A 22,345-nucleotide genomic window follows, 5' to 3' on the forward strand; every position below is an offset into this window, starting at 1 on the left:
GGGTGTCCTCTGCAGCCGTGCCCAGGGCTCTGCAGGGTGCAGAGGACTCAGGGGGGACCTGATGGCTCCCTACAAGTGCCTGACAGGAGGGTGGAGCCAGGAGGGGCTGGGCTCTGCTCCCGAGGAACAAGGGATGGGACAAGAGGAACCGGCCTCAAGCTGCCCCAGGGCAGGTTTAGATGGAGCTGAGGAACAATTCCTGCCCCAGAGGGTGCTCAGCATTGGAACAGGCTGCCCAGGGCAGGGCTGCAGGCACCGGCCCTGCAGGTGCTCACACACCGTGGAGACGAGGCCCTCAGTGACACAGGCCCATCCATGGGAGGTGGGCAAAGCTGCTTACGGGGATGTCCCTGAGCTGCTGCACAAGCAGAGCTCAGGTCATAAAATCAAGTTTTCAGAGGCTTACAGCACGTCCAGTGCAGGGATTGCGCTAACCCCCTAAGCCTCTTAGGGGGGGTGTGTGCTCGTCCTGGTGTCCCTTTGGGCAGCAGCGCTCCGTGGTACCTGCCTGCAGCACTGCGCTCATCATCATGGGCTGCCCAGCTCCAGCCCCCTGCCTGCAGTCTGCCCACCAAAGCTTTCATTTCCACACCTCTTCTAGCCTGAAACCCAGGCTGAAGTGTTCTGTGGTCTGTTACATCCCTGGGGAATGCCAAGGCGCAGTGTCACGCGGAGAGCTGTCCTTTTGGTAGCTGGGGGTGTCCAGAAGCCAGGTTAACCATGAACCCTCATCCTCTCTGCCTTCCAGCTGACACACGAGCTACCAGACAGAGCTGTGCTCCGCTCCACATATAGGAGCGCTTTGCTTAGGGTAAGCTGTAAGATGATTTCAGTTTCAAATACAATAAACTTGCTGAAGCGTGTGCCTGATCCCTGGCACTCAACAGACTGAATCAAATGAAGCTCCGCTACTTTTCCGCCTTCCTGGTATCACTCAAGTTATCTGTGGTGCTGTGAAATAATGCAGAATATGAAGTGATTAACGTGACTGGAAGGCTCAGCGCAGTAGTGGTAGGAAAATGAATTGGAATGGGGGAGGTGATGTATTGGCAGCTCTGTTATAGCTCAGTTCTGCTCCACTCTTTATTTATTTAGGTGGCTCGCAGGGCCCTGTAAAGGTGTCTTTCCTAACACCTGGGCTCCTTTCCAGGCCATTAGAAAGCCACTGAGCTCAAATGGCCAAGCTGGGAGCTGCGCCTCGTCCCTAACCCTGCAATTAACCTGAGATGAGATGAAGCCAACAGCTTCTCACTATAATCCTCTTCCTCTCCTGTGTGTGATGCTGCCAGCACCCTACTCTGCAGCGCTGAGCTGCTCTGGGCTCCCTTGCAGGAGCAGCACTGCCTGCCCCAGTGTGCCCGTGGTCCTCATGTGGTCCCTGTATGGTTCTGACATAACCTGGTGTTGTCTTAAAGATGCTCAGTGTTGGTCTGAATAACTGAGGTTTGATCAGGGCTTCCAGAATTGTCTTGTCTTGCATGGAAGACACCAAGAAACACCAAATCTTTGGTCTGCCTCAGTCATTTCTTCCCATGGTTGGTTCGATGTCCCTCTTGAAGTCGCTTCGGGGCTTGGAGCAAGCTGCTCTAGTGGAAAGTGGAAGGTGTCCCTGTCTATGGCAGGGGTTGGAGATGGATGAGCTTTAAGGTCCCTTCCAACCCAAACCATTCCATGATTCTGTAGATCCTTGCTGGAGCAGAGGAGCCCTGTTTGCAAAGTGTCTGTGCAGGATTGCAACCAGTGTCCAGGATAAACCGGTGCCTCCTGGTTTGCATGTTCTGCTGTTGCAGAAAATCTGCCGTTGGCTTTAAGAAAGCTCAAAATATCCAAGTAGTATTTTACTGAGCAGCTCAGTTCCCCCGGAGTGTGCTGGGGAGGGACTGGCACTGGAGCACAAAGGTGCTCCCTGGGTACCCTGAATACAGATGGAATAACGGGTGGCTTTTTCTGCTTTACATGGAAGTTGAGTAGGGTCCAGCCCTTGTGCTGGTTCTTAGGCACCAATTTCACCTGGTGCTTGCTATGCTAAGGCCAAGTTATTTAAAAGCAGTGAATCGCCAGAGAAGCCAACGCGTTGCTTTCTCATTGTTATGGCAACACATCCAAAGAGTAATAACGCTGGATCTTGGCGACTGTTGGAAAAGGTCCACATCAGTCGGTGGCAGTTGAGTGAAGTCCATTAACAGCACCTCCGTAGCCAGCTGGCGTGTGAAACGTGGAGAGCGGTGGGGCCCTGCCAATGTTTAATGCAAGTTCATAATCTTGATGGTGTGTTTTCCTCCCAGGATCCCCGGAGCAAACACAAGTTTAAAATCCACACGTACTCCAGCCCCACCTTCTGTGACCACTGCGGGTCGTTGCTCTACGGGCTCATTCACCAGGGGATGAAATGTGACAGTAAGTGATGGAACGGCAGTTGCAGCCATGGGGGGCTCTGGCACCCCAAGGTCCTGGGCAAGGGCTCCCCCACATCATCTCTCCCCCTACGCAGCATCCCCACATCATCTCCCCCCTCCCAGCATCCTCCACAGCATCCCCACATTTTCCCCCACAGCATCCTCCACATCTCCCCCCCCAGTATCCCTGCATCCCTCCAATCTTCCTGCATCCCTTCTCCAGCTCTCACAGAGCTGGCTCCGACTGACACCCCGTGGCCATGCTGGCTGCAGTGAGACAGCCTCTGCAGAGCGTTTTGCACTGCAAACCAGGAGAATTATTGTCCAAAGAGGAGGAAATGGGGGATGAAAGAATAGGGAGAGGATGGAGAGGGAGAGATCAGTTATTTTCCATGTTACTCTTGTACGTTCCTATTTAAAAGGACTGTGAATACACAGCTCTGCTTCCGCGCTCGTGCTGCCGGCGGGGAGCAGCACACTCTGCTGCTCGCCATGTGCTGCCTTTCCCATAAATATAGAAGCTTGCTGACTGTTGTGGGAACAGTGTATTCATTATCACCTTTAAAATGTTACCAAGTGGAAAGGAATTTCTTTAGAATAAAAAATTACAGATATATATATTTATATATTTTATACATATGTAACTTTCTATGCACGTGTATATGAATACACATACACAGGTGATATTTAATGCCCCCTGTCAGCTCCTGGTGAACCCACTCAATACCCAGCACTGCATGGGTGTGATGGAGGAGAAGTTTGACAAACCGGGAAAATTCAAGTAATTAGAGTAAGGGCTGAAATCTTTTAATCTTCATTGGTAAGACCCAGAGCTGGGGGGGGGTCCCTGTGTCCTGGCAGGGCTCTGCCAGTCTCCAGCTGCATTTGAAGCTCCATTTGCTGCACGTTTACCCCCGAATCCCTTAAAGCATCCCCATTTAAAGCGAGGACAAGTTCTCCCCCATCCCCTCAAACCCTGTGAGCCGGGGCAGAGGTGACCCCAGCACCGACTGTCCCTTTCTTCCTGTCCTCCCCGCAGCCTGCATGATGAACGTGCACAAGCGCTGCGTGATGAACGTCCCCAGCCTGTGCGGGACGGACCACACCGAGCGCCGCGGCCGCATCTACATCAGGGCTGACATCGAGAAGGACGTGCTCACTGTTGTAGGTAAGTGTGAGACCCAGGTGAGGTGGGACAAGGCTTTTGGTCTCCTCCAAGCATGCTCCTGCCCTCTGGCAAGCCCTGGCTGGTGCTCCGGGGGCTCCTGGGTTCAGTGGCTTTTCCAGTCGGAGACTTCTCAAACTGCGTTTTGAATCATGTAGGATTCCAGCATCCCTAGGGAGGAGTGGCAGAAAGTTCCTCTGTTTAGCTGTGCCGTGCGAAAAAGCCCGTGGTTTGGATTGTGCTGGCCCTGTGGTGGTGAACATTCCCTGCTCTTCTTCCTATGCCTTTTAACTGCACCTGGGCCCATACAGGTCTTGGTTGGCGTCTCAGTGGTAGGAGATGGGGCTGGTGGAGGCAGCCAGGCAGTGCTGTGCTCTGCTCTGTCCCAGGGACCCAACAGCCACCTGTGGGGGAGCCCCTTGTCCCTCATCCCAGTTTCCTCTGTCCTGGAACTCCTCCATTCTCAGCCTGTGGCAGAAAACAGGATTATCCCATCCCTAAAAGCTTTGAGTTCCTAGGGGATGCTGCTTCCCCCGTGACCTGTAAGCACATTGTGAAACATAAACTGGGCTCTTGTAAAGCCTCTTGTTCCCTGCACGGAGAGATCAGGCTGGAGATGTGACTCCCTGTCGGGTGCTGGTGTCTTGGGTGCTGGCAGGGGTAGGAGGCAGGCAGAGCTGTCTGTGGGCACAGCTTGCACAGAGCTGGAGCTCCGGAGGTCCAGTTGGTCTCTGCAGGGTTCCCAAGCTGTTCACAGGATGAGTTCAAGCCATGGGGTGTGAAATGACACCTTCCTGCCCACGCTGCAGACGGGGTCCCGGGGGTGCCAGGCTGATGATGCTGATAACGAGGACCGGATCCTCCAGCATCGCACCAGTCTGGTTCCCTCATCCTGCAGGACAGCTGGGCTGGCAGCAGGAGATGCTGTGACATCCACAGGGTTTGCTTCCGTGGGATGGGGTCAGCTCTGGGATGTCCCACTGAGCTCAGCACCGCTCTGATGGGTGCCCGGGGGAGTGTGAGGCTGTGGGGCTGAGCTGCTGCTCTGGGATGCTCCTTGCTGGGAGGGCAGGCTCAGCGGAGCCAAATGGAGACAGCTACAACCTGTGTGATCCCGGCCAGGGGCTCCAGCCTCCCAAACCAGCCCCTCCTGCCCCTTCTCTACTCTGATGAGGGGTGGTCTGAGCCAGTCCTCGGGGTGCTGGGTGACCTGTTACAAGGGCCTGTAGGGACAGGCCAAGGGGAATGGCTTGAACCTGCCCCAGGGGAGACTGAGCTGAGCTCTTAGGCAGAAGCTCTTCCCTGTGAGGGTGCTGAGGCGCTGGCACAGGGTGCCCAGAGAAGCTGTGGCTGCCCCATCCCTGGCAGTGCTCAAGGCCAGGTTGGACACAGGGGCTTGGAGCAAGCTGCTCCAGTGGAAGGGGTCCCTGCCCGTGGCAGGGGTTGGAGCTGGAGGAGCTTTAAGGTCCCTTCCAACCCAGACCATTGTCTGATTCTATGATCCAGGAGTGCAGAGAAGAGCCAGGATCATCTCTGGCCTAATGAACCACCAGAAATGTTTGCAAGAACAACACGAAGTTGCTGAAAATATTAATGAAAAAAAGTGCGACACTAACACATTAAAAATGTGTTCATTTGGGGTTTGATTTGTCCCTAAAGGGGAGCTTCAATGAACCACACAGAGCTTCCTTTCACAGAACCCTGCTTCCCAGGCACCTTCCCTCCGGGGGATGAGGCGGGACTGGTACCCAGCCTCCCATCGCTCCTGCTGGCACCGGAGCCGTGTTCCCATCGCTCCAAAGGGAAGGGAGAAACTCCCCCGGCCCCATTCTGTGCAGCTGGATTTTCCTTTCCTTCAGCTGGCTTTGAAAGGCTGTTTTATTTCTGGCCCTTTATGGAGGTGTTGGTGATAACATGTCATCTGTTGGCTCTTCCAGAAGGCAGGAAGCGCACTGTGCTCCCCAGCTCTGCCGCAGAGCTGATGGAGGAGTGGGAGCGCTTGGAGGAGGAGGAGGGAGCGCACTGGGGGTGCAGCCTGTCCATCCCTCCTGCCCTCCAGGCTGCTGAGGGGCTCAGGATTCCTGCTCCATAACTTGGAAGGAGATGGAAAAGTCTGCTCAGACCAGAGCACACGCGGGCACCCAGCCCATGGGAGCTGTGTGCTGTGGGGACACAGGCTGGGCACTGCTGTTTGTGCTGCAGGGAGGGACATGGACGTGAAAGTTAATGATGGACCTTGTCCAGCGTCTGGATGGGGTTTCCTGGCCCGGGAGCTGCACTAAGGGGTGGATGAGCCTCTGCTCCCATGGTCAGTCCCAGTGTTCATCAGCATGTTCCAACACTGTGTGCTCTCCCTGCTCCAGGCCTGCCCCTGTGTTGGCATGGAGCAGGCAGAGACTCAGCCAAGCATGGGCAGGGCTGCCTATACTGACAGGCAGAGCTTGGTCACACCGGACTGAAATTGGGGTGCTGGGATCTCTGTTTTCATATGAGCATCTCTGCTGGCGCAAGCAGGAGGTGCAGGATGCTGCAGTGGGCTGAAGCTGTTGGGCTCTGTGCCCAACGGACTGTCTGTGGTGCCTTTGGTCCCAGTAAAACACAGGGCAGGATCTTCCCTCTGTCCCACCAGGGCTGGAGACCCTTGCCCAGAACTTCGGTGGGCTGAGCCATGGCGAAGAGCATCGCAGCTGTGGTGTCCAACGTGAGAGGCCCCTGTTGCTGGCCCTTGGAGCGAGCAGTGTTCGGCTGGGCAGGGAGAGATGCCTGCAGGCGGCAGCACAGGCACAGCCAAAGCTTTTTGTTTCTCGTTTTACCATCGGCTCGAGGAATCTGTCAGGATTTTGCCGTGTGCCTTTTGGCAGCGTGGTTTTCTATTTAAAACCTGCTCTTTCTGAAGCAAACCTTTTCCTCACGATGTGAAACGCAGCTTTTTGCTTAAGCAAAGTGCGTTGATTGACTTGGAATGACCTATTTGGTGAGCTAGCGGCCTGAAAAGCTGCATCTACTTGCATCCACCTCTCTGAAGATGACCATGGCCGGTGTTTTTCCCCCCCTGATCTGTGTGATCTGAGACCTCCTCTGTGCACTGGCAGCAGGTAGGAGACGCTGTGGGTCCAGTGTGGTGAGCACTCCCCGTCTTCAGCTCACAAATGAAGCTCAGCAAAGAAGAAGACGTGTTTAAACCTAACACAGACTCACACCATGAATCCCACTGCTGCAGGGCGCGGGTTTGACCCCACACCCACCATAGTGCAGGGATGGAGCAGACCCAGGTCAGCCGTAGGCTGTGCCAGGGCTGTGCTCATGCTCTGCTAATGCACAGCTCTTGGCACAGCACGGGCCTGCCTACGGCACGGTCTGCCAGATACTGGGATTGTGAAATCATAACAATAACATGCGAGGGATCCAAATGTCAATGTTTTTAACCCATTCTTGGTTCTGAAGAGCCAGGATGAATCTCAGAGCTGGAGGGTAGGAGGCTGGCGAGAGCATCCATATCGGTCCTTGGGGGGCCAGTGAGGCTGCGGGCAGAGGCAGGGGTTGAAATTCAGTAGCCAAACCCCCAGATCTCCCAAAATCTACAACATGTGCCCAGGACAGGCCAGGCTTTGGCTAATAATAGGGCAAATAAATGGCACCTTCCTAACACCTGTGGCTTGGCGCTGTTGGCTCAGCGTGTCCCCCAGCTCCGTGCTGGGAGCAGGGCTCACAGCTCCACCAGCCAAAGGTGGTTTCCGAAATGCAGGAGGTTTCTGAGGGCTTGTTGATAAGGGGACAAACCAGCCTGCATCTCATCCAGGAACACTTGGATACGTGCTCTTGGCAAGCGCTTCTGAAGCATCGACACGAGCTGTGTGGGGACTGTGTGATCAGCATCCTGCGCGTGAGCGAGGTCCTGAGATGGAGCTGGCTTTGCCTCGGAGCCTGATGAGCCAAGATCATAGAACAGAATCCCAGGTTGAAGGGACCTCAGGGATCAGCTGGTCCGACCATGTGCTGGATGTCCGGCGTTTCTGTGTTCAGGCTGGCTGGTGTTGAAAGTGCTTATTTCAGTGCTGAACAGACCAGACCCAGGGAACCGGTGCAGGAGGCTGGAAAACCTCGAGTAGCTGGCTAGAAATGGCTGATTGTGTTGGCAGCTCTGCTTGCGAGTGTGTTGGTTTAAATCAGGATAGAGCATCCCTGCAGTTGGTGCTGTGATGAATTGGGTCCCATGTATGTCCTCGAGGCAAAAGCCTGAGCTGCCGTGGGTTACCTTCCTGTAGGCCATACAGGGAGAAGCCTGTTCAGCACTTGGCTTCCTTACATTAACACCACAACATTCATAACGTGATATTTGGAGTCTCTTCCACTTGTGCCAAGGTGCATGCAAGTTGTGTGGTGTTTGGGAGGCTGTCGGAGCCTCTGGAGCCAGTGGTGGCAGCTGGGCATGGGGATGGCTCTGTCGCTTCTCCTTGAGCAGCAAAATGCGATCTCTGCTTCCCTCAGCCACCATGTAAACCACGGCAAACTCTTCCTCGTGGCTTTGTCATACCAAGGAGGTAGCGTGGGCTGGTTATTTAGTTTGAATCATAGAATCACTGAGCCCCAGACTGGTCTGGGTTGGAAGGGACCTTAAAGCTCCTTCAGTTCCAACCCCAGCCACGGGCAGGGACCCCTTCCACTGGAGCAGCTTGCTCCAAGCCCCTGTGTCCAACCTGGCCTTGAGCACTGCCAGGGATGGGGCAGCCACAGCTTCTCACAACTTGAGCCACCCGCACCTTGAGCTGCTTGACAAAATAGAAGTCATCTTTTGGGCCTGGTAAACGTGATGTAGGTACCTAGCAATGCTCCGAGATGACTCAAACTGCCAAAGCAAGTTAATTCCCTTTGGATGCTGCTTAACGATGCTGTCCTCTGTCGCTGTGTCAGTGTGTTCATTGCTTGTCTCAGGGAAGTGGTGACCTACAGGGACTAAAGGCAGAAAAAACATGACAGGTTTATACTGTGCATTCAGGGGTACCTATGGGAGATGGAGACTTCAGCATCTTCAGGTGACTTTGAGCCATGCCCATGTGAAAGCGCAGGGTTCCTGTCCTTGTGCAAGGGCTGCTGGAGCACTGGGACAATGTTGGGTTCCCTCCTCCCTCTTGGGAGTCCAGGGTGGCTCCTGCAAAGCCAAGACCTCACTGGGAGCTGTGGAATGAGGCTTCATCTCGGGGTTACAGCAGAGGCTGCCGGGACCGGAGCATTGCTATTTACCAAGCTGATGAAGTACAACATTGACCAAAACTGAAACCAATTACTCTGTGATTAGATAAACGAGCTGGAAGTGTGTTAATTAATAATCACCAGCCCAGGAAGACGCAGCCATAATGAATCCTGAGCCTTTTCTATTGCAGAAGCATGTGCAAATAGATGCTCCTGCAGAGCATTAATTCAGTGTTTTAACACATGAGGGTGTTAATCCCAGCGCTGGGTGCTCACTGGAATGTGGCTGCTCCCAGCTGGAGCTGGTGTGTGCTGCTGGAGGGAGGAAGATGAGAGCTGCAGGGCAGCCCAAGAGCATCCCCTCTCCAGGTGCTGTCCAGGAGGTGTTAAAGGGGGTGCGGCAGGCATGGCGCAGCACTTTGCTGGCTGAGGCTATGGTGAGGTGGTCGGGCAGGGATGGGGTGTTGAGCTCTGACCTCTCCTTGCAGTGAGCAGGGCTTTCGGAAGGGTATTGTCCTCGGTGAGCAGCGGGAAGCCGAGCTCTCTGCCCTCACTGTGTGGTGGTGGCCTTGCTTACTCGGAGATGAAGGTGAAGGATCTGGCAGCCGGTGTAAGCTGTCTCTGAGAGCGGGGTGGGAGTGGGTTTTGTTGTAGGCTTTCTTTTTTGAACATGAAAGTGAACCCCCATATGGCGCTGCATATTTAGCAAAGAACTTTCTGGTCTTTATTTATCCAGCATACTCATCTTGCCTTCCCTTGGGAGCCTGGGAACCTATGGCATTTGGCAGCTCCGGTGCTGCCTGTCCCGCTTCTCCAGGGTGCAGCTCCTGCTGGGGCTGGAGGAAGGGCCTTACCCTGCTCGCACAGGCACTGTGAGCTCCTGCCCATGGCCACAAGAAGCTGCTGGAAAGGGCTGTGTTCCTTCCTGCTTTGGACATTTGTTCCAGTGCTATTTCTCCCCGTGTTTTCCATTGGAGATGTGGGTGTCTGAAATCAGTGTCTCCTCCCAAGCCTGTTCCTGCAGTTACGGCTGGCTGAGTAATTAAAAGATGTTGTCTGAATAATTTGTTTGGAAGCTATTGCACATATTGGACAGGAAATTATTCAGATATCACTCAACCAGCTCTACCTGCCCTGGCCCTACAAGCTGGAGCTGGTGCCATCTCCTTCCCTGGCAAGGGATTGGTGTCCCCAACCCATTGCTGCACTCCCTGGGTAAGGGAGAGTCTCTTCCTCATAGAACACCCCCTGAGCATCCTTGCTGGTGTGCAGAGGATGTGCCAGCATGGCCCCAACCCTAAATCCCCCCTGGATCCAGGGAAGTCCAAGGCTTTTCAATGCCTCCTCCTGACTACAATCAGAGCAGCTTCTCTTCAGCTTGGTACCCAAAGTGATTTAAGACCAGCTGCTGTAAATGGGATTGTAATACTCTTACTCATCACTATTAATAATGATGTTACTACTTCTTAATGATGCACAAAACTGTCAGAATGTGACTGATATGAAAGTAATTTCCATCAAATTTGACTGTCACAGAAATGCTGGGAGCGGTTGGAGAGGAGCGCGTTCCTCCCGAGGCGAGGTATTACTGCTGCACCTCTGGGGGCTTTTATTTCTCTTTCACTTAATTGTTGATTTCTGCTTGAAAAGCCAGAAAGTTACTTAAGGTCAGGCAGAAGCGTTTGGGGTTTTTTAAATGAATAGATAAAATTATTCCCATTAATGAAATTCTTAGGCCTGCATGCTGAGATAATAACAGAGGTAATCAAATCTCATGCTTCAGGGCATAAACTGATTAACTGTGAGGGTCAGGAATAACTTTTTCTGTTCCTTAAAGAAGCAAACAATGGCCTGATAAATGTTGAAGCCTTATTCGTCTCTGGAGGACATTGCACTGGTGAAACATGCAGCACTGAGTCAGTGTGAGATGGTTTTGCATCCTCTCTCTGTGAGGGGACATGGTCTTGTTTGATTCCCACTGGCAAGTGGCTTCTGAGAATCATAGAATAGAATCATTGAATAGTTTGGGTTGGAAAAGACCTTCAAAGCTCATCTCATCCAGCCCCCTGCAATGAGCAAGGACACCTTCAACGACGTCAGTTTTGCCTGGTTGAGTGGTCCTACATGACGGCAGCGGGCTGCTTTTGGTGTGGAGATGGGATATTCCCCCAATGCTCCAACATCTCCCTATGCTGCAGATGGCCAGGGTCACTGAAAATAGGGGTTTGTAATCATTTTCAAGCCAGGAAGGTTGTAAAAGGAGTCAGGCAGTGCCTCGGCGGGACTTACCGCGGGGCTTTTCACTAATACACTTCTGTGTTTTATCATTCAAAAGCATGGTTATAAAGATTGCCTTTTTCCCTATCAAAAAGGCTCAGATAAAAGCTTGTAACAATGATGAGAAAATATGTATTCTTCTCCTCTGTGATAAGGGGTGAGGAAGGCATTTCGGCCCTATCAGTGCAGAGCCTTGGCAGGGCCCTTGGAAATGAAACCCATTACTTGGAGATCTCCGCCAGCAGATTGGAAGCCTGTCTGCTCATGTGGTACAAAGCTTGGAGCAGAAGGTTTTGACTGCGAGTCCACAATGACCTGCAGAGTAACTGCTGAGCATCCTCTGAAGTGCAGAGTGGGGATTGATGTCCAGGCTTTGGGGAAGACTCATTAGATGGCCCATGCAAGTGATTGTTAGGATGTTACAGAACTGAAGGCTCACTGTGTGTCACAGGGAATGGTTACAGACAGAGGAAGGTGTGACTGTTGGGCTGGTGGTGCTGTGCAGGTTAGTACAGGGATGAGGTTGGTGCAGAGCAGGTAACACACATCAGGGGCTGTTGCTTCACCAGCCCTGGTGCTGCTGTGGGTTTCTACCCATGGAGAGATGGATGGCCCAGGGCAAAGCTGACCCGAACTCAGAGAGCAGCCTGTGCAATACATAACACATTGGCAATAACCAATTGGCTTGAAAGCCACTCAGATGGCTGGTGTTTTATTGTCCTCCAGAGACAGGCTGATAATGCTGGGCTGGGTCAGCCTGGAGAAGAGAAGGCTCCTGAAGGGGAGACCTGAGAGCAGCTCCAGTGCCTAAAGGGGCTGCAGGGAACCTGGAGAGGGGCTTGGGACAAGGGCCTGTAGGGCCAGGCCAAGGGGAATGGCTTGAACCTGCCCGAGGGGAGACTGAGCTGAGCTCTTAGGCAGAAGCTCTTCCCTGTGAGGGTGCTGAGGCGCTGGCACAGTTCATCCCTGCTGGGAGGATGAGCTGGCTGCTGCCTGAACACCTTACAGGAGGAGACTGCCCCGGGGACCACAGCCTCCCCACGTGTCCTCTGCCTCTCGCACTTGAGCACAGAAAGCTGTTTGTAAGTGCTGATGCTGCATCTGCATCCCTGACCTCATGGACCACTGGTGAGCCTCCATCTCCCAGCAGAGATCCGACCTGCCCCAGGGACCATGGATCCGCAGTGAGGTTGCTGTATATCGCTGCTGTGGGGCTGTCAGGGATGAAGTCATTCCTTCCCCCTCTGCCAGAGGGGCGGGAGGTGGCTCTGGCTCTTCAGGCCTGTCTGGGGAATATCCAGTGCTATGGAATCGATAGAGCTGCCAGGCACCTGCAATTGGGCAGCAGGCAATTCCCAGCAGGCTCCCCTCTCTGTGTCTCACGAGCTGCTGTCAAGGGTGTCCCGTTTGATAAATGAGCTGGTTTATCCATGCAAACTGGAGCTTTGGCTACGAGTTTTCTTCCACAGAGCCGGAAATTGGGCGATGCTTCAGGAGGACAGCAGCAGATTGCAGATTTCGGAGCATTCATTTGCTTTTCAAACCTATCTGGCTCCCAGCCTTGCCTTGGGAACGCCTCACTGGTGATTTGGGAACAGAGCAATTGTGTTTGCTCCTGCTGACTCTCTGAAAGGATCTTCTAACATCCTGCAGCACTGCACACGCAGCCGGATTAGGGGGTGAAGCTGCGTCCCCAGTGAACCTCGCAGCAGAGCTGAGTGATCCCATGGCAGTTTGGGCAGTGCCACATTCCCTGTTCCTGGCACAACCCATGTGCCTGATCCCGAGGTGGGCACTGGCCTGGGGAGCTGATGCTGTGCCGAGGAGGAGCTGGGGGCTCTGTAACCGCAGGGCTTGGCAGGAGCAGTGCTGCCTGCACAGATCTGGGGGGGTTTGGGTTGGAAAGCCTGGGAAAGGCACCACAGGAGCGGTGAGTCCCGGCTGCAGTGCAGGGGAGGGAGTTCCTGCTCTGGGCTTCCAATGAGCAGCCTTTCCCCCGGTTACAGCCCTGCTCCATCATGTCCCATTGGACTTTCCATCTCTGGTGTCTTTATTGGGCTTAGAGGGAAGATAAGACCCTTCTCCCAGGAGACAGACTCTGACTTAATCTGGGGAGAGATGCTTGTATCAGCCTGATCGTATTCAGGTTGTCAAAGCTGCATCCCAATTGCAAGCAGTCGAAGTTGCCCACAGGTTTGCTCTCCCCTCTTCTGCTCCTGCTCCCTTGGACATCCCCTTGGGACCATGGCATCTGAGGCCGAGGGGATCCAGAGGGAGAGCTCTGTGCTCAACCACTAGCCTGGTGCATCCTGGTGCCAGCTGCGCCATGTTCTGTTCCTATTTCCACTCTCCATGGAAAGTGCTATCCTGATGCTCCTACCTCTCCCAAAAGGATGCAAATCAGTGTAATTCTGCTTACCAAAGTGCAAGAGCAGCTTTAAACTGTTTAAACCCAAGAGCAAACAACAAGTCATCCCATCAGAAAGGGAAAATGATCTCTTTAGTTGCTCCTAAAGCCTCCCTCATCCATTGGAGCTGTGCTTGCTTCGCGTTGGTAACTGCCCGTCATTCCCCATGGAATGGCTGGGTCTGCACATACTCAGCTTTGGTTCCGGTTTTAATCACTGTTTTCACACTTGCTCTTGGCGCACAGGGAAGTTGTCAATTGTTGGGTATTTTTGTACTTTGGATACTGAATTTAATCCTTTCTCTCTTCCCCAGTAAGAGATGCTAAAAACCTAGTTCCTATGGACCCTAATGGCTTGTCAGATCCCTACGTGAAGCTTAAACTAATCCCGGACCCCAAAAACGAAAGCAAACAGAAGACCAAAACTATCAAGTGCTCCCTGAATCCTGAGTGGAACGAGACATTTAAATTGTGAGTAGAAGAAAAACGTTTAAACTTTCCAACTCATTCTTCTCACCCCTAAGAATTAATGGGATTGGGTTTGCACTGATTTAATTATTCAGAGGCATTAAGCCGATTCAATGAGAAGTAATTCTTTTTGGTGCTGTAAGTGGGACTCAGAAACACGCCAGCTTCTGCCCTGACCCCTGATCAAAGCTGAGTGTTTGAGGGCAGGAACCTCATCCTCCGTTTGAAATGGATGTGGTTGGGAGACTAAATATTAGAGCATTGAACAGTCATTGAGGACCATCCTTTCCGTTTGCATCCATGGTGGTGTAGCAATGGCTTCTGGAATTAAACCAGCCCTTTCTCTTTGCTCTCTTCCAGCCAACTGAAAGAGGCAGACAAAGACAGGCGGTTGTCTGTGGAGATCTGGGACTGGGATCTGACCAGCAGGAATGATTTCATGGGCTCCTTGTCCTTCGGGATTTCTGAGCTGCAGAAGTCGGGAGTCGATGGATGGTAAGGGTGGCGATTGCTTTAAAAACACAACGGGCAAAAGCAGCTCTGATGGGTTTTGTACATGATGGAAGATGTGACAGCCCATTGTCCTTTACCAGCATCCTTCTGTTCAAGAACCAGCAGTCGCTGTGGCTCCCATGGAGGGTGCTGCTCCAACAGGATATGGGTGTCCTGTGGGCACTGGGTGCCTGGGTGTCCCTGCATGGGCTGGCTTTGTGTCACCTCCTGCGTCCTCCTGCCCCTCAAAGCATTGCTGGAGGTGGGGTTTTCCCTCCCATGGGCAGGAACAACCACGGGTGGCTCTGCCTGGTGTCCCCGCAGGCTCTCACTTCCCCAGCATTTGCCAAGGCAACATTTTCCAGCATTTTCTGGTTGAATTCCTTGGTGTCTGAACTGGGCAGGAGAGCCCGGCTGTGAGCTGGTGAACGGAACACGCTGTGACTGTGATGTGTGGCGGGGACAGCCCTTCCATAGCACTCAGGCTAGCAGAACCCATGCCAAGGGGCACTGTTCGCCAGGAGGAGAAATGCTCCAGTGTGTAATTACCCGCGTTCCCATATGGAAGATGAGCATTGTGGGTTTGCGACACCGCACTGAATGGGTCTCTTCATTTCCATTTTATCTCCCCAAGCAGGACACATGCTGCTTATTTCCTTGGGTTTTTTCCCCAGCCAGTGATGCCTGAGAGCTCTGTTCCCTTTCCATGTCAAATGTAATAATTGGAAATAGATATTATGTCTTCTGGAAACCGAAACCCGTGCTGTTCATTTGCATGACACCAGTTGAGCAAACACCCCTGACTCTGTCTTGTCTTTTCCACCATGGAAGGAGTATGTATCTCTTTTAAAGCAGGGAATGGAGAGGAGAAATAGGGGATGGGCTGGACACCCACATAGGACCGGGCCCTCCCTGGATCCCGCTGCCTCCATGGTGTTCCTAGGGAGCCCTGGCCCATCATAGGGCTGCAGCAGGGTCTGGCTGTGATGTTGTGTGGGTGTCTGCGAGCCTTCGTTGTCACAGACCAGGCCCTGATGGAGATGTGGCTTCTCCTCTGGAAAACAGGAGAAAACTGTTACTCCCCCCCAGATTCCCCGTCTCCTGCAGGGATGCGTGTGTCGGTGCGCTGCCACAGCCTGGTTGTTTTCCCAGCCTTTTAAAACTCCTGCGAGTGGAAATCTAAGTCACAGCGTTTGGCTGGAGTGCGCTCCAGCAGGAGCTCTGATGTGTGTTTCATACCTAAACAACTGCAGCTAATGGGGAAAACAAGCTTAAAGGAAGAGCCTGCCCCTCTGTTATCCCCTTTGTCCCTTCAGGGCAGTCTCTGGATAACACCCACCTAATTCCCAGGTTCAGGATGGAGCCGAGGCTTTGCCCTGGGCTGTGTGAGACACCTTGGATCTGAGCAACGCTTCCATGATCTCTGATAGCTGCTGCTTGACCTCTCCCCCTGCCTCCCATCCTGACCTTGACGCCTCCCTGTGTCCCTCCAGGTTTAAGCTGCTGAGCCAGGAGGAGGGCGAGTATTTCAACGTCCCGGTGCCTCCGGAGGGAGAAGAAGGAAACGAGGAGCTGAGGCAGAAGTTTGAGGTGAATTGATTTCTCCTGCGTATCTGGGGGTTTTCTTTGCTGCCTCCCGCCATGCCCTTCGCAAGGGACTCTCCCTGCCACCTCGGAAAGGAGCAGTCACGTCTGGTGGGTGAGGAGATGAGAGCGATGCAAACGATGCTTTAGCATTTACGTCAGGTTGAAAATACAGCAGATTATTGCGCAGCGCAGTTCTGCGTAACGCCCTGTGCGCTGCTAAGGGTGTGCTTGGTCCCCTGCCCCTGCTACCGGGGAGCAGGAAGGAGTCCGACACCATTTCTAAATCGTTTTTCCTCGCAGCACAGCAAACACTGCCCTTTCATGTGCGTTGTTTCAATGTCTTTCTGTCAGGGCCACGCAATCCACCGTTTGTGGTGGCCAAAAGTGCAGCTCAAACGGGTTGCACATTATCATCAGTTAACGTGTTTCTAACACTGAATTCCAGTTGAAGAGGGATGAGAATAGTGGATGGCCCAGAATGACCTGATGTAACCATGCTCCTGATGCCAGCACGTGGTACAGCAGATGCACCCTCTGAGGTGCCATATAACAGGACTTGTTCATCTGTTTTTAATGTCATACTGCTGATTATGAATTAATATCATCAACTGAGGTGAATTAAGATATTAATAGCATTGGATTTGGATCTGATCTCAGGAAGGAAACCTCTCTGAGCCTTTACACATCATGGCAGCCCCTGTGCCCAGCCGGGTGCCCTGGGGCCGGGATGGGTTTTGAGGAGGGCAATGGCTGGGTGGGGTGGCACATGGCACCAGTGATCCCTGTGGTGGCCCAGATCCTGCACATCCTGGGCTTCACACCACAAAAGCACTGCGGGAAGCTGCCAATTCTGCTCCGTCTTTATCAGCAGCTTGCTGGGACAGGTTGATGGATGGGAGCCTCAGCCGCTGCTATAGCACAGACTCAGGTGTAGTAAATTCACGCTGACAAATGGAGCCGGGCAGCGAAGGTCAGGGGTGCTTTTAACACAATATGTGGGCAGCATTTGCCACGGTTCAAACCTGGAAGAGGTCTTGAGATGGTGTGAGCCTGTTAAATACAGGTTAAAGGACTTTTGTACTCACTTAGAGACATCAGAGACACTCGATAGCCAAAGCAGGACACGTCAGTTGCGGTGATGATCTTCACCTCTTCCTGACTCTTATTATGGGCTCTTCCCTGGAAACCCCTTTCCCCTCCCGGCCAGGCTGCCTGCTGAGCCCGCTGTGCCAGGGATGCTGCGCTGTGCCTGTGTCCTCACCTTGTCTCCTGGGGCCATCCTGTGCGAACGACTGCAGGTCGGGTGTGAGACCGAGGGTGGTTGCAGCAGCCCCTCTTCAGACACTGCTCGGGAGCAGCTGCAGGCAGCAGGAGGGACCCGAGGTCACTCTCACCCTTGGGTGGTGGAACGCTGTGCCTGAAGCTGGCTGGTTTGCTGCGGTGAAGTGAATGGGAATCCTCTTCCTTCTCCCCTCTTTGTGTTGCTCTTTTCCCCTCTGCCCAGGGCTGAAAGCCTTGCCCTGCTTTGGTCCATGCTCCATGGGGGCCCATGGCCAAGCCCAGTGCTGCTGGGCTGCGGATGTGTGGAGGAATATGGGCTCGTCTGAAACAGAGCTGTTCTTTTGGGTGCCATGTAACGGAAACATAATAGTGCCCTTGTATTTTATTGCAGCTTGTTCTCACAAAGGTTAATTTGGTGTCAGGGCTGATCTGATGACGTTGCTTCTCAGCCGTGATAGAGTATTCAGGAAGCTTTCATGGAATATAACTGCTGCTAAGTACACCTTCCCTTTGAAGATGGCTTTGAACTACAACAGGGTGAGGATTGCTGAAGGCAGAGTCACACAGCACAGGGCTGGCTTGGGGGAGACGCAGAGGCTGCTGCTGTCGGGTGCCCCAGAGAGTCCTCATTGCCTTTGGTTGGTGTCGGAGCTGCTCTGCGCCACCTGAGCTGATCTGAAGTAAAATGCTCTGATTCAGCATCCCCTTCTTGTAGGGACATTGCGGAAGCCTAAGGATTACAGTAAGGAAAACTGCTTGTACACGGGGAGAGGTGACTGCTGCCTTGTCAGTACATGGCTCTTTCCCATTGGAAAGCCATCACATCCCGTGTGCAGCTCTGCTCACACAGCAGCGGGTACCAGCAGCTGCTGGGAGGTTTCTGCCTCTCCCCTGGTGCAGAGCTGATGTTGGCAATTCCCGGGGACTATTCCTTTAGTTTTCAGTGCTGGAGTTCTTGGGATGCTTGTAGGCGCTGCAGGTGACCTTGAGCAGAGGTTTCTACAGCACGGAGAACCCTGCAAGAACCAATTAGCAGCAGCAAAGGCTTGGAGATTACTTGTGAGGCTCCTATCTGGAGGAGCGGCGAGCAGCAGCCAAATTGAACTGCTGGAATCGGGTTAATGGAATTTCATGCTAGACTGAGCTCGGCGCAAGCCTCATCCCATCGCCTCTTTCTAAACATTGAAATTGTGAGATAGCTTTTACAAACGGTGGCTCAGCAAAGGAGAGAGCCCCCAGCCCAGCGAGGAGGCACCGGGCCACCGATGAGACTCAGTGTTTAAAACTGGGGGGGGGTTTGTGATGCTCCTTAATAGGCAGTTGTGATGCAGCGGATGCTGGGGGAGCAGGAGCTGTGCTTTCTATTCTGCTTCGTTCCAAATGCGTTTGTAGCTTCCCACGTTCAGCCTCAGCCGGCACAGGAGAGCAATTCTCATCAGTATCAGAGAGTAACGGAGGTGGAGCTGAATAAAAAGTCCTGTGTTTTACCTTAATATAGTTCTATTCATCTGCCCTTTTCTAGTGGGGTGAGAGACAGAAGCCGGTTTTGAGGGGGAAAGAAAAAAAGCTTATTTAAGCCTCCGTTCTGCACTTTGGATGACCTAGAGCACATTATGGGGCAGCTCCAGGATGCAGAGGCTGCAGTGGGGGTGATAAGGTAATGGGCAGATTTGATTCCCAGATCCTTTTGCATAGATTTAACTGGGAACCAGCCAAATAAACAGGGCAAAGTGTTGGGGCTGGTGACTCCCCCAGTGCCCTTCTTGGCTCTGTCCCTGTCACAGTTACAGAATGGTTTGGGTTAGAAGGCACCTTAAGCTCATCCGGTTTCACCCCGCTGCCATGGGCAGGGACACCTCCCAGTAGACCAGGTCTCTTGCAGAAGAGGTTCTTGTAGCTCAGGGGAGCTGGAAAAGAGCTGATGAACGCAGGGTTTCAGGAGCACTCACTGGTTTATAACGACTTCTCTCCCCAGTTTTCAGTAATACCTTCTCTTCTCTCCCCATCCCATCTCCATCTTTGCAGAGAGCCAAGATTGGAACAGGGTCCAAGGCTGCAGATGAGAAGACAAGAAATGCCATCTCCAAATTCGACAACAACGGGAGCAGAGATCGGATGAAACTGTCGGATTTCAACTTCCTGATGGTGCTGGGCAAAGGGAGCTTTGGGAAGGTGGGACACAACATTCACCATATGCTTTCCGTATTGGACCCATGTGCTGCAGCCATGGGGATGCCCCAGTGTGATCTGTCCTTGCTCTGACTGGGAGCTCTGGTGTTAAGGTGATGGGAGCCCAGTCGGTTGGCTCTCTTATGGACTGTGTGCTGCCATGTCATAGTGAGGAGGAGCTGAGATGTCTGATGAGACCACCACAGATCTCAGGGGTTCTCTGTGGGAAGCGATGCGTGTGCTGTGCCTTTAAAGTCCTCTTTGATGTGGCCATTTTTTCCTCCAATAATTACAAATATACATGAACATTTTAATTAACTTTCCAGACGGGTTGTGAGTGGTACCAGAATTTCATTCTTCGAGTAATTATGGGACTTGGAGCCTGCCTTTTTCTTGGGGTCTTGCCAACTTTGTCATGATTTCCATTAGGAATGCCAGCGCTCAAGTGGCTGCTGGGGCTCCGGAGGAAGGGGGCTGCGTCTGCTGTGCACCAGCACTGTGTTTGCTGCTGTGATGGATGATGGCCCAACACTGCTCTGATGAGGGAATTGCCTTAATTGCAGGGAATGTTGCTCTGCCTTCAGGCGGGCAGGGAGGGGATGCCAGGGGAGTGATGCTCAGCCATCATCTCCTGAACATGAGGGTGAAGCCGCCTTTCAGAGCTGGTTCCTGCTCCCTGCACTGAAACAGCTGTGACAGGAGGAGGGTGGGGAGCTCCTGATGGTCCCCAGCATGTGGAGCATCCACCAGCGATGCTGCCAGGGAGGAGGCTGCTGTTACTCTGTGTTTTACACCTTCGCTGTGCGTTAGCACGAGGAGCAGGAAAGCTCCGTGCGTTGTGTCTGTGCTGCTCTCCCTCAGGAATGTGCTCACATCCCAGTTTCCACATCACTTTTGCCCCCTTTTCTCTCCCTCTCAACACCTAATCCCTTTTAAATCTGTGCCTGGCATCTGGAAACTCTGTAGTTGTGGTTCCCCCCCCCCTTTCAATTTGAGAAACATTAGCAAGCGCTTCCGTCGGCATCGTGGCTTATATAAGGGGATGTGTGACAGAAACTGTTCCCTGGAACAGAATGTTATAAATATGCTAATTCGTGCTAATTAAAACAGCACGTTGGTTTCTGTGGCTTGATGCAGCCTCACCCTCACGTGTGCCTGCGCCTCGCCGGGCAGCATTCCCTGCGGATCCCCTCCCGGTGTCCCACTGCCTGCCTCCGGGGTGGGGATGCTGAGGTGGTGCGGTCAATGGTGCCCATAGTGCCCTGTGCAGAGGACACTTTGCTACCTGCATGTTGCGCATTCACGGAGGTGCTGGATGTGTTGGAAGGAGCCAGAGGTGCCCCCATCTGTGCCATGCGGTGGGAGAGGAGCCCAGCTCCCCGGTGTCGGATCCTGCGGGTCCCCAGCCCTCGGCACCCCGGGTGGTGTCCGCGGCAGCACCGTCCTCCTCCAGGGCTGGCACTGCCTGCTCCTGTGCTGGCTGCGTGCTGCCAGCATCCCTCCTGCGGGCCCTGCTGCCTGGCTCTCTCTGAGCGTGATCCTCCTGCATGAGGGAGTCTGCCTCAGGCATGAGCTTATTCACCCCTGGGCATCAGCACCTGGGTTTACTGACCGGTATTTGTCTCCCTCCACCACTGCTGTGGTGTCCAGGATCAGGAGTATCCATGTGTTGGTGGAGTTTGATAAACTTGCTTGTTCTATGCTCAGCATCAGAATATCTCCGGTTACTGTGCTGGAGCATTCCCAAACAAGGACTCTGTAGTACAGGAATAAATCATAGTCACAGACTGGTTTGGGTTGGAAGGGACCTTAAAGCTCATCCAATTCCAACCCCTGCCACGGGCAGGGACACCTTCCACTAGAGCAGGGTGCTCCAAGCCCTGTGCAGCCTGGCCTTGAACATCAAGGTTCAGGGGCTGGATGATTGCATTGGAAATTGTTTGGAAAAGAGCTCAGGGGCAGGGGCTGGGCTGTGCATGGCCCTGGCTCAGCGTCTTCAGCCTCGGGACACAGGGTGACCCTGGGGGCTCCTTGCTGGGTTTAGGTGGCTTTGGCCTGGTCCCTGCTGCTGCCCACCTGGCATGGGGTCCATCAGTGCCCCCAGGAGCAGTGACTGGTGGCAGTCCTCCGGCACTGGGCTGGCACAGGGATGGGAGATGTTCCCGACTGGAGAAGGCAGCGCTTGGCACAGCCCACCCTGGGCTTGCTTCGCTGTAATATAAATAGAGGAAAGTTAAATTATGTGGCTTGCTCATATTTTTGCAGCTAATCAATCTGTCATGCTATCAAGCTGTCGATCTTTCCCGGGGGTTTTGTGGTGTATTTCTGAGCAGGGCTGATTATTTTGCCTATGCGGTTATGGATTACATTGCAATGGGAGACAATTTCCATGTCCTGTTGATAATCTTTGAGCTGTAAAATGCTTTTCTCCCCTCTCTTGGTATGAGACGTGGCAGAAGGGCTGGTCTCGCTCTATAACTTGCAGAGCTGTGCCCTGTCCCTGGGCACACGGTGGGGTTTGGGTGCCCGCTCCCTCCTTCACCCATGATTTTCATGGCATTTCCAAACTGTGCAGAGGGCATTCACTTGTGTGAATCTTCCTGTATCTACAGTGAGTGGGTCCCAATCTTTTCCTTTGGCCTTATCATGAAGCTGGCTCATCGGTGGCTGTCCTCCTCCTGTGTCCTTACCTGTCCCCGTGCTGCAGTCACACAGGAGCTGTGATGCCAGCATGCAGGAGCCAGCGGGAGCCAGCCCCTGGCACACGCGAGCACAGAGCAGGCTCCTCCACACACAGCGGGATGAGCTGCGGCTCCAAGCTGTCACCCTGGCCCTGCACCACCGGGCTGCCACGGGCAGGGTTGGAGCGAAACAGTGTCCGAGACGGTCACACAAGCCCATGGGCTGTGAACA

The 22,345-nt window shown here is 53.4% G+C and overlaps 1 protein-coding gene across 2 annotated transcripts in view; it reads left to right on the forward strand.

Moving 5' to 3' along the window:
• Nucleotides 1-22,345, forward strand: part of PRKCB (protein kinase C beta) — a 105,219-nt gene that overhangs the window by 49,910 nt on the left and 32,964 nt on the right. For both annotated transcript variants that reach the window (XM_065684927.1, XM_065684926.1), the window contains exons 4-9: nt 2,286-2,397; nt 3,436-3,564; nt 13,750-13,906; nt 14,264-14,398; nt 15,889-15,985; nt 19,289-19,435. In XM_065684927.1, coding sequence (XP_065540999.1) covers nt 2,286-2,397; nt 3,436-3,564; nt 13,750-13,906; nt 14,264-14,398; nt 15,889-15,985; nt 19,289-19,435 — 777 coding nt within the window. The remainder of the gene's footprint in view (nt 1-2,285; nt 2,398-3,435; nt 3,565-13,749; nt 13,907-14,263; nt 14,399-15,888; nt 15,986-19,288; nt 19,436-22,345) is intronic.

Source organism: Lathamus discolor, chromosome 6, assembly GCF_037157495.1.
Source record: "Lathamus discolor isolate bLatDis1 chromosome 6, bLatDis1.hap1, whole genome shotgun sequence".
Classification (NCBI taxonomy): domain Eukaryota; kingdom Metazoa; phylum Chordata; class Aves; order Psittaciformes; family Psittacidae; genus Lathamus; species Lathamus discolor.